Raw genomic sequence first — 12,360 nt, 5'->3', positions numbered from 1 at the left:
AAAACTATGGTTTTTAAACTTGGCATTCTTGCCAAAGACGCTGGTTTTCCTTCTGTGACAGAAAGACGTTAGTACATCAGGGTTCTCAAGCCTGTGTAATCATGACCTCAAATCCATGCCATACAGAGCACCTTACTCTGCTGACATTCAAGGACACAGGCTTTATTTCCAGGAGATGGACCTTTAGGATAGACTTTTTTTTTTTTTTTTGGTCTTCTTAAATGCTCACATATGTTTTAGCAATATATATCTAAATGTACAGTAAGTAGTTCAACAGCTCTCATTATTTTTTATTGAAGTTTTTTTAAAATTTATTCATTTGAGAGCAAGAGAGCTCAAGAGAGAGAGAGCAGGAGCGGGGGAAAGGGGCAGAGGGAGACGCAGGCTATCCCTGATCAGGGCCCCAGCCAAAGACAGATGCGTAACCAACTGAGCCACCCAGGTGCCCCCCTCTTTATTATTTGTAATTGTGTTTCAAGCACAGAATCTCACACCCAGAGAACACAAGGTCAAAAGGATGCTATCATGACAAAAAAGAAATTCCAGGTAACTTACATGCAGTGCGGCAATCCCTCCTTAACGGATGGACTTAATGAATTAAGCTCTCAAAACACCATAAAAGGGGAATTCACAGCCAAAGAGACGACTGGAACGTGACGTCCAGCGACTGTCTTGGAAGGACATCGTTACAGAGCTAAACTGGGCCATCACGGGCTCTGTACGATTAATTTCTATTCACAACCTCTTGCCCACTCGAAACATCAGTTTTTCTTTCCACATCATCTCGACAAGCTGCCTGTGGTTCTGGGTGGCTGTGCTGTAGCTACTCTGGGTCCTAAGAAGCTTGTTCTTTTCTGCTTCAGGTCCTCCAGCGCTCGGCCCTGAGACGATGACTCACGGCCGTGGATTCTCACTCCTCTCGTTCAATCTCCTTGTCCCAGAGGCAGAATAAATATGGATGCTTGACATGGAAAAGGCCTTGGGTAACTTTCCTTTAACTGACTCACTGAAGCTAAGCAGCTATTTCTCAAGATCCTTCATTCATTCTCGGGACCATGACGCCCCAGTTCTGCCCACCATGACATCAGGCCAACGCACACACCTTTGGCTCCTCTGCTACCCTTCCTGGCTCTTCCTGACACCAGGAAAACATAGCTCCAGGGCTGGGCCCTGCTTGGCTCCACCTTCTTTTCTCTTTCTAAATGTTTCTTAGCAAAAGAGCTCCACTCTTTCTTAACCAACTCTCTTTCTAATTTCCTGTCACTGAAACAATTCTTCATTGGCACGGACCCGAACCAAGATATTTCCAGTTGCGTGTCAGTTACTCAGACATGCCTTTGGCATTCCTGACGTTGCAAGGTGGGAACAGGCGAGACCCAGGAGGGCCCATCCTTGGTCTGTGTCAGGACAGGGGAAGGAGGGGGCAACCAGCCAAGAACAGAATCCCTGCTGGTGCAGCAGGTATAGACATTTAAGCTACTAACTAACTGTGGGGGGGAGAGCTGTGGGAGCAGGGACGCCAGAAGCAATGGGGAGAGTTGGCAACCAAAAGAATTGGCGCAGTTTTTCTGGTGGACCTCCACTGTCTGGGGAACAAGCGGTCACCGACAAATCACTCCTGAGCACAAGAGCCAAAAACTGGGGGACCCTGGGCCGTGGAATCAGGTTCTGTCTAGCGCTGTCCTGTGCAATTCCTTCCCCACCGAGAAATGTTCGATGAAGATACACACCTACACCTGAAGAAACTTAAGTCTAGAGCAGAACCTATTGTCCTCAGTGATGGGGCTGCCTGTGCTCTTCCTCTGGTCGTTCCAGTCCCTTCTGTTAGCACATACCAATGTTCGTACGTGGAAGGTGCTCATGCTGACTTTTCAGGGGACGGCTGGAAACTGCTGCCCAGGACTACACTGCCTGGTACCTGGCATAAAGGCTACGTCTCCAAAGGCAGTTTAGATTATTCCTCAAAGATAGCACGCGCTTTATTTAACCTTAGTAGCTTCAAACATTCCAAGACGAAACACGATTTCCTCTTTGACAGTCCGAACCCCAAGAGGGCAAAAGAAAACCCAGGCGAGAGGAACACCAGTATTTCGATTTCATAGCTGGCCACACAGATACCCACTGAGATGCCCTCTTCCGAAGCCGAAGAAAACCTCCAAATCTGTAATCATTTCTGCTGGAGTTCCCTCATTTTGTTATGAAGAAATCCTTTTCCCTGGCAAGCCCAACTTGCCAGGAAAGGTTGTAATTATCGCACGGTCTCACTTAAAATTTAAATATTTTAATTATCACACGAAATGGCACACTTTTCACTTCAACTAGAAGTAAGTATAACAACACCATAGAAGTCTTAAGGATAATGGTATAAAATCACCTTCAAAACAAAACAAAAACCAACAAAATTCATTTGAATATACTTCTCCAGACCAGAAATTTTAAAAGCTCTCTTACCTGACGAACAAAACTATTTGAGGTAGTGTCAGAGGAAGTGCTCCCATCGGATCCTTTAAATCTGTTTTTCCTTCTAGCTCCTTTTCCATATGACTGCAAAAAAAAAAAAAAAAAAAGAAAAAGAAAGAAAAAAAAGGCAAATGAGAAATCTAGGCCTACTGCTAGGAAGAAGTCAAAAACCAAAACAAAATATAAATTGCCATCATATGGGCATTGTTTGAAAATTATTATTGCTGGAATCACAAGTATTTATTTCAAAACAGTGTGTTAATAGGGAGAAGAGGTTTCTAGACAAAGCATTTAGTAATTCTTGAATTAAAACAAATTATGTTATCTGTTCACATATGGGTCGTCAAGAGGCAAAGCCACCAAAGATAAAACATTTAAGAGCAAACATTTCAGGGCAGGAGAGTGCAGAGCTGCAGCTATAAGGAGAGAGAAAAGATCATGAGTCCAAGCCTCTCCGACAGCATGAATGCAACAGTTTTGTGCACCCTGAGATGCCGTTTCCAGTGCCACTGGGCCTCCATTTTTGCTTTTTTCATGTTTTAATTTGTAATCCCATAGCTACTTGTAGAACTATATGGTAGCTGAAGAATACTGTATAATATGAATTCTGATTACCTTGAAATACACACACACACACACACACACACACACACACACACGGGTCTACATGGAACATGAATGAAAACATGGTGCCAATTCCTCCCCTGACCGTATGGATCTAGAAACGGCTTCAGAAGTGGTGAAAGGCTTCTGTAAGTGGTCATGAACTGGATGAAATTGAAGTGCCTTATAAAAATGTCTGGCCCATTGTGGTAATATTTGAATGTGATAGGAAAATCAAAATCACTTGGTGATTTTGCTGAGAATGTGAGAAAAATAAATTTTATAGAATAATTAGATAAATAGGTAATTTTATAGAATAATAGCAATAATAAGACCAGCATTTAAGAACAGGAGGTTAAGAGTAAGACCATTTGCTTCCATACCAAGATAGAGCCAAGCTCGAACATATGCTAATGAACTTGCTTTTTCTATTATTATCTATTTACATTCAGAGCACTAAGAACAAACAATGCCTCAATCTCTGTTTAATGCCCAGCATAGGTAAAGTTGTTGCAAATACTGGCCATTAACATATAACTGAAAAATAGCTCAAAACTGTGCCTTAAGGTGCAAAGCACATAGGCTGGAATTCTGCCATCACAGACCGCGAGCGAATATCTTAACTGCTCCAAACACCAGTCTTCTCATCCTTCAAATGGGCATATTGCTACTTACTTCACAGGTTTAGGAATTAAATGAAATAATAGATTTATAGCATTTAGTGTAAGACCTAGTAAATGATAAGGGCTCAGAATGATATTTTTAAAAGTAAAATCCACATACAGGTTGGAAGAGTGGGGTAGAGCTGGGGTGAAGGACATAACATGTTGAGAATGCTTAGGCTCAAAAAGACTTCATGAGATTATCAGCATTTACAAAAGTTAACTTTTTTTAAATTGCCGAGTAAATTGCAGAGTTCAGGTTTTGAAAATACTACTTTGTTGTATTTGGTATACACAGATGGTTTTCATTAAAAAAAGAAATATCTTATAAACTATGGTATACGTAGTACTTAGGCAAACTAAGATCTATTACAAACATTTGTGTTATGAGTAACTTAGATGACTTTGCAATCAGTGAGAGGGTGGTACAATCTTAAAGCAAAAATTTTTCTTAACCATGTTTGTTCTCTTTCAAGTATCTACAGGATTTATATAATACAAATGTGTTTCCATGGCATTTAATTAACTCTCAACTTCATAAAAGGAAAGACAACCTAGCCCGGGCTATCACAGTGTATCATACAAGGTTCTTCTCACTTAGCAGCTTATTCTTTATACTTATGTAAACACTATTCAGTAAACTGTTGAAAAATAACATTCTTTCAAGAGCATTCTTCCTTTTCCAATTATTATATAAAGGTTTGGACAGAAGTGTCTTCCAAAGCCTACGAACACAAAAATAAAGCACGAAAAGTTCTTTAAAATTAAAAATATTTTTATATTATTGAACATGGGAAAAGACTAATTACCTTTGAAAGCATTTTTTTAAGGCCTAACATGTTTCTTATGGGGGCGGGGAGGGGCAAACCTGTGTTAAGCACACGGTTTTCCTTTCTTTTTTTTTAAACACATTGTTTTTCTTCATGAGAGGCATAGATTATCTTTGAGAACAAAGCCAAAATATAATCTTACTCCATCGTGATGTGTCTTTCCAATACCATTTTGAAATGGGTGGAAAGAGAATATGAAATTCTATCATTGTCTTTTGCTTCAGATTTTTCATGATAAATATATTTTATTATTCTGCTGCTTTGGTGTGTAAGCTTTTTCGTGGCTGTTCACAAATGCACAACAGGCACTGTGAAAACCACACAAAATTTCAGACATTCAGTCCTACAGGAGACAGTTTTCTGCAAGAAATTAGACACATTTAAAAAGTGTTTCATTTTAAATGTATATTAATTTTTCTAGGCCCCTAGGAATACTATTCATAAGTATTACTTTGGATGCACTTAGCTACCTATACAATATATACCTACGTATATATGTTGGATTATCAGAGTTTTCGACTGTACTAACACACAGTTTGCACACACACAGGCACACAACTATGGCTGAATCCCAGGTAAACTTGTGATAACTTTGAAAAAGCTGTATTGTCCTTTAATCACTTAAGTTTATGGGGAATGCTTTATTCAAAGTATTAACTTGTTCATGTCTTAATAGTGTCGTAGCAAATCCTTATTAATTATGTATTATATATATTAAAAGCTAAAATAGATATGCTTAATGATACCTCTTTTCTGTTCTCTTATGAATTTGAGCAGTTATTTCTCTTCCATAGTCTCCTTGTTAATTGTTATTGTTTTTTATAACAATATCCAAGATCAAGGGAAAAAAATTAAAGCAACTTTTGGAAAGCTAATACAGTCCATTTCAATGTATTTTTAAAAAATGTTAGTGAAAATTTATACCACCATTACAAAACAAAGTTCCCTTTGATCCAATGCATATTTAAAATTAAGTCCATCTTGCTAGAATTACTTTTCTTTAGTTACTTTAAATCCTTGAAAATGAGGACTAGAGTGTTTCATCTGCAGGAATTTAAAAAAAAAAAAGGAAAGAAAGAAAAAAAAAATAAAGGCCAAATCTTCTCAAAATGGAGAAAGACAGGAAAGATTAATTATTCAAATATTTACTTGACTCAATTTGGAAAAGAAGTATAGTTTTCTTAGTTCAGGGGCTGCTTCAAATGCAGCCTCTTTTAGGACCAATTGTTTTTCCAAAATTCTTTTTTTAGCAACACTAAATATATAAACACCCAATATATGAAACGGTTCACAATCAGAGTCACCCAGATTTCAGGAAGTAAAAGGCAGAAGAGAAAGAGAGTTTGGGTTTGGCCGGAGCATAAAGTATAACCCATAATACTCTTCCTGACACATGCAGACCCCTAAGTCCTTCTGGGAGCACAGTCTGAAAAGCCACTAATTTCTATTCATTTCCTATTAGTTACATGAAACTTCATGAAAACAAATTATGTCACCATAGCAGAAAGGAGAAAAAGAAAACCGTAAACCAGAATTCTTTTACTTCTCCTAAAACATCAACCAAGCTACATCAGATTTCAGAAACAACAACAACAAAAATTTAAGAAATTTCCACAAATATATAAATGACTTATTAAAATGATATCTGACATTCCTCATGATGGTAAGTAACAGCTTCATGTAAATGAATGTCCTCCTTGCTACTAAATAATTTTTGAAACTGGAGTGTAGCTTTAAAATCAGCAAATAAATGTTTATATTTCACAGGTAATTGAAATCTAATTTCTGTCAAGTTGAAATGGACAATAGTAGTTAATTTTTGGAAGGTGCCAGTCAGTTGGAGATTTGAGCCCACCCGTGCACACAAAGTTGGCTTGGCAGACCCTGGGGACAGCTTGAAGCATGATGCTGCTTCTGTGGTTGATAGATAGGGTGACAGTCTCCTCCCTACATATTGCTCCCTATGAGCATAATACTGATAGCTGAAATTAGTTTCCATCCCTCTCGATTAGCATTCATTGATATTTATCCCTCTGAGTTGCGGACAAACGCAGCCAGAATGATCCAGAGAGAAATCAGACATTCTCCTCATTTACTGACAGCGCAGTATGAATGGGGTTGTCAGATCCTTTACTTGGAGTGAAGTAATTGAGATTACCTCCCTAGAAAAGGGGAGGTAGGACATCAGTTCTTGTCAATATGGATCCGTTTACACAAAAGCAAAAAGGAATCAAGAGGCAGCATAAAAAGAACTCTTTTGCGGGGTCTGGAGGTAGAGAAGGAAGGAGGGACAAGGCTGGGAAACAGAGAACATCTAGTGGGAGGGCAGGAGAACTTTGCCCCCTTCATAAGCTGCCTTTTGGCAGGCCTGGAAAGAACTCCGAGACAGACTTTTTTACTTGTGGTGGTGGCATAAGTAATTGTAACTGTGAAATTAGAGTGCCACCGCCCCCTACGGGGTTAACACATTTTGCTCAGCTTTTCTTGAAAGGACCAAGGCTATATAATTGTGTTAATTCAATGGAATTAAATCCAGCAACAGGTAGACTAAGCCTTTCCACTCAAGGAAAGACAGAAAGAAAAGAGCCATAAGATCTACAAGACCAACCGAACCCCACATCACTCAATCAGTTATTACATTTCACGTCTTAAAACACACTCAGAAATTCTGATTGACATGTTTTAAAATTTCTCCCATGCAACACCAGAACAAAAATACCATTCAAGCCATGGGGGTTAGCCGCGAAGGTTCCAGGAAAACATAGAACACAAGACCCACGATCATTATGTTGGCAGACTGCGGAAGACCGAGCTGTACCTCGGACGTCCAAGCGTTTCTGGAAAACTGTACCGACACGGCTCAAGAGCCACAGGAGGACCGCTGCTGCTCTCTTTAGATAAAGCTCCTTGCTGCAGTGATTCAAGATGTTGCCATTACCAGGCTGTGTTACTACGACATGCTTGAAAAGCATCTGGCGAACTCAGCCGGGGTGGAACCAGCTAGGCTCTGTTGCTAGGAGCAAAGCAAACAGGACCTCTGGTTACTGTCTGTTCATTTTCAGGTGTGCCTAGAGGTGCTGCTTACAACCTCTTTCAGGCCTAACGTGCTGGGATACTGCTTTGTTTCTTCTCCGTCTCCTCCTGTGTCTCCATCCTACTCTCAACCCCTCCCACCGGCTTCCCATCCACGCAGCCTCCCTACACCAACAATTCCACTCCCCAGAGAATTACCAGTGCCGTATTTCAGACTACCGCTGTCCAGCGGAAATGTAAGCCAAGCCACATGTCACTGAAATTTTCTAGTAGCCATATGAAACCGGGAAGCAGCAACAAGTGAAACTAATTGCAGTGATACAACTTATTGAAACCAATATACCCAAAACATTATCGCGGCCACCTGTCGTCAGTGTAAGATTATTGTGTATTCTTTATTTCATACCGAGTGTCTGAAATCTGGTGTGTATTTTATATGTATGGCACATCTCAGTTCGGGCTACGTGTGGCTAGTGGCTCCAGGAGTGGACAACGCAGATTTGGAGCTTTGGAGGGAGAATACGTAATCAGCGCCATGACTTTGGAAGTAGACCGTGTCCAAGTTTGCACTGAAGCTGTTCGGCAGGCCCCCTAAAAAGCGATGCAATCTGCTTGAATCAGAACTTACCAGGATTTGTAGTTAGGGTTGCCAACTCGGCTCTCACGTAAGAAATAATAGTCATGTTGTTTATGGCAGTGTGCTGGAGAAAGGTTTGGAATGTAGGAGAGTGCCCCATCCCTAGGCAGGATTAATTAACGTAAAAAAAAAGGAAAATGGGCAGTCTGTGAATCTACATCTTTTGCTTTGTTCAAACAGAACTTGGAATAAAATCCAGAGGTAAGACAGAAAGGGTTCTTAAAAGCAAAGATTGCTTAGAGACACCATTTGCAAGTGAAAATTCCATTTCTAAGTATCAGTATCAGCAAAAGGGGCTGCTTCCGAGCTGGACCCCTCCCCCTCTTTTCTGGGGGCTTTACTGCTGTCCTGTCCTGCCCAGAGAGATGGACGAGAGCCTTTGCCAAGTTCTCACAGCCCTGTGATGCCATGATTTATTAGATATAAAATAAACATGGCCATGTTTCCCCTCACATAATCGAGGTGATAGAAACACAATTCAAAGAAAACTGCTTTCATTTTTGGAAGGTAGAGAAAGCAAAGGGATGGATGGGGATGTAGTTGAATATTTATACCTCTAACCTGCTTATAATAGCCTTTCCTCCCCTTTTCCTGTCTCTCATGTATTTGTACACTTACTTCCCTAGTCCTGCACATTGAGTCTTTTGAAATGTCCCATGCATGGGCCTGTCATCTCCATTTTCTTTCCTGTCCCTTCCGATTAGACCTTATTAACTCTTATCCAAACTGTTACACCAATCTCCTGTCTGGCAGCTCCACCTCTGGACTTCTAAAACTGTAAAATACCTTCCAGAATATTCCCAGGTAAATCTTCTGAATAAGCTGTTATGCAACTCCTTGGCTGAACCCCTTCCATGGTTCTCCATCATTCCTTACACCACTGGTTCCAACGCTTCCAAGATGTAGCCTCAAACTGCCTTGTGAGTCTAACATCTAACTATGCCTGCTCTGTACTGTTCCGTACTCTCTTCAAGCTACACATGAGAAATATGTGAAAAGACTTATAACTTCTGTGACTTTACTTCCTGTATGGCTCCCACCATCTCTCTGACAATCTCTGGTCAAATCTCACCCATCCTTTGACTCTCTTCTCAAAAGCCACCTCTTCTATGAAGCCCTTAAGGATTACTCTGCATAGAATTTCTGTGATCCTTACTCCTTGGAAACCAAGATTCAGTACTTCTTTTACAGTCCTCTACCAGACAATTGTCATACAGGTGTCACACTGGCAACTTCTAGAATATCAGTTCTTTGAAGAATGCAGTGGTGTCTCCTCACATCTGAATCATTTCCGCCTTGCAAGTAACAACAAATATTTGTTGACTTACATTTAACGACGTAAATCACTGAGTGAATTTAGTATTTCTTATCTAAATGCAGTCATGCTTTCGGTCAGCCTCAACTTTGATCTCCAGAAATTCAAGAACTCTTTTTATCACAAGAATAAACTTAAAAAAAAAAAAAGAAAAAGAAAAATCCCTGAAGGGAGATCAAAGAAAAAAAGGGGGGGGGTGTTTTAAGAGTCCTTTCTTCTATCAAAATTCAAGACCTTCACCCTGGAATAACAGAGTTCTCTGAGTACATTTCTCACTCTCATCTAACCTGATTAAGTGTCTAGATAAAATCAGGAGCCTAGAACAAATGTGACATGTGTTGGTAAGAATTCAGGTCCCCTGGCAGAAACTAGATGGAAATGTAGGTGATTAGTTACAGGTCCCCCCTCTGGTTCAGCAGCGGAACAGCCCAAGGCCGACTAAAAAGCTAGCTGTCCTACCCTTATGAAAGAAATGGGTTTCTCATTACACGACTTCTTGGTTTCTACATTATTCCTCCATCCCAAATCAAAGTGAATTATGTGTTTTAAGTCAGCAAGGTTATTTCCCGGTGGTTAAAGAAAGTTCACTAAAGCTCCACATTTATAAGTTTTTTGTAAATACAGGAATATGTCACCACCACACTTACCATCTAGTAAACGTAGGCTTGAAATCAGCAAGCCCATATCGCTAAGCAAAGAGTTATTTCCCCCCAAATAATGCTTGAAATAGAACCCTAACCTCTTCCCGGCACTCGCCAAGTGGCCCCACAGCTAGGAGTCTTAAGCCATTTCCCTGCTAGGATAAAAGTTGAGAGACTCCTTACCGCTGAGACCTGGAGGTGTCTGTAATCCAAACTGTACCTGCCAAAGCCTTACGTAAAAGCCACCACCTTATCATTGCCCAACGCCTACAACTGACATCTCCTATTTCACAACTGAGCAGCAAACCGGAATTTTTCCAGAAACCGCTAATCCTCACCGGAGAGGAAGGTGGTCCTGAAGCTCCCTGGAACGGTCAACATTTCAGGGGAAATGGAAAAATAAAAACTTTCGCGTCCCCAACTCGCTTTAAGAGAAAGAAACGAGGAGGGGTGCAGGCGCACGGTGGCAAGCGGCGCGAGGGGAGCTGAGCTGTCAAGGAGGCAGAAGTAGCCAGGTGCGGGGGGTGGGGGTGGGGCAGGGCTGCGCCCGGAGACCCGGGCCGAAGCCCCCCCTCCCCACGTGCCCCTGCCCACCTCTACCCCCTCCCTCGCCCCCTTCCCACCGCAGCTCCGAGCTCGCCCGGAAGGGTCGGCGTCGGAGCCGCAGCCGGAGCCGCGGGGAGCCGAGCCCCTCCCGCCCACCCGGACTCACGATCTTGAGCAGGTCCAGTCCACTCGCCTGGTTCATGTCTCTCCATGTGCCTCTCCCGGGAAGGGGCGAGGAGGGCTGACCGAGCAGCCCGGGGGCAGCCTCTGAAGACCGGGAGGTCTCCCCCGCCCCTTCCCACTCGCTTTTCGGAAGCAGAGAAAAATGGAAGCCGCGGAAGAGCCAGGGACCGGCGAGAAGGGGCAGGGTCCCCGGCGCCAGGAGAGGAGAAGCGGGTGGCAAAGGGCGACGGGAGAGGGGGTGGCGGAGGAGACCCAGGCGGGAGGGAGCGGCCAGGCGAGGGATCCTAGCGGAGGAGGCGGCGGGAGAGCGGGAGGTCGGCGCCCCGGCTGCTCACAAAGAAAGGAGAAGGCGCGGCGCTCTCGCTACCTGTGCGGCCGCTCCGAGCGCCCCCGCGGGAGCCGCGTTCTCCAGCAGTTCCATCGGGATCTCCTGCGCCACCGCCGCCGCCGCTGTGGGAGGCGACTTGGACATGTCGCTTTGGACCATTGGCGAAAAGTCGGCTGGAAGCGAGCAGTCAGCCCCTCGCGGCGGGTCCCCTCCTCCCCTCCCCCGCCCCCCGCCGCCCGCTGCCCGCTCCGGGGGCTGCCCGGGGCTCGGCGCCGCGCTCGCCGCTCTCAGGGCGCGGGACGGGGCCGGGCCATTTTGAAAAGCGAGACGCGGGGCGGGGGCGGCGGCGGCGGCGGCGGGGCGGCGGGGCGGGCTCGCGGCCGGGCGGCCGGGCAGGGCGAGCGCAGAGCGGCGGCGACGGGGACGGGAGCCGCGGGCGCCGGGAAGGTCCTCGCCGGGAGGGAGGGAGGGAGCTCGGGGAGCGCGAGCCCAGGGGGAGGCGCGTCGGAAAGCGAGAGTGACAAGGCAGCCGAGCGCCGAAAAGTTCCCCGCGGGAGGCGCGGGCCGCGTGGGCTCCGGCCCAGCCGCTGCGCGTCTCCGTGGCACGCGCGCTGGAAAGTTTTCAAAGCCACGAAAGCGAGGCCTTGCGCCCGGGAGCTTCCTCGCTCGGGCTGCCGGGCCCGGCTCCCCCGGCTCCCCAGCCACCTCGCGGGCAGCCTGGCAGCCCGCGGGCGGGAGCGGCGGAGAGCGCCGGGGCTCCGCTCCTAAACCGGACTCCTGGGATCCGTGGAGGCCTCCGGCGGCCCCCGGGCGCGGGCGTCTGCCGGGGCAGCGCGTGAGCCCGGGAAGGCACTTGACGGTGGCACTGACGGGGGGAGAGGGGGGCGCAGAAAAGACACGGGGCTGAGGACCCGAGCATCCGCAGCTGGCCTCCTCCGCTAGGTCCCAAAGCACCACTTCCCAGCCCCAGCCCGAAGTTCTTCCTTCATGACTCCTGTCTGACTCCTTGCCAAACAGCGCTGCTTTCCCCGGAGTGCGCTTTTTCTGCAAAGTGGAGAAGTCTTCCTGGCACGTTTTGGGCAAAATAAGCACTTTTTTACTATCCCGAATTCTTGGTCAAGA

General features: G+C 44.9%; 1 protein-coding gene across 1 annotated transcript in view; it reads right to left on the bottom strand.

The window, feature by feature from the left end:
* CACNB2 (calcium voltage-gated channel auxiliary subunit beta 2) overlaps positions 1 to 11,397 on the bottom strand; it is a gene marked incomplete at its 5' end in the record, with an annotated part of 377,082 nt that extends 365,685 nt beyond the window's left edge. Inside the window, 2 exons of the mRNA XM_080810102.1 lie at positions 2,452 to 2,544; positions 11,278 to 11,397. Coding sequence (XP_080666228.1) covers positions 2,452 to 2,544; positions 11,278 to 11,397 — 213 coding nt within the window. The remainder of the gene's footprint in view (positions 1 to 2,451; positions 2,545 to 11,277) is intronic.
* Positions 11,398 to 12,360: the final 963 nt, after the last annotated feature.

This window comes from Martes martes, assembly GCF_963455335.1.
Source record: "Martes martes genome assembly, chromosome: 8".
Classification (NCBI taxonomy): Eukaryota; Metazoa; Chordata; class Mammalia; order Carnivora; family Mustelidae; genus Martes; species Martes martes.
The sequence above is the reverse complement of the archived record's forward strand: the minus strand, read 5'-3'. Positions and strand labels throughout refer to the sequence as shown.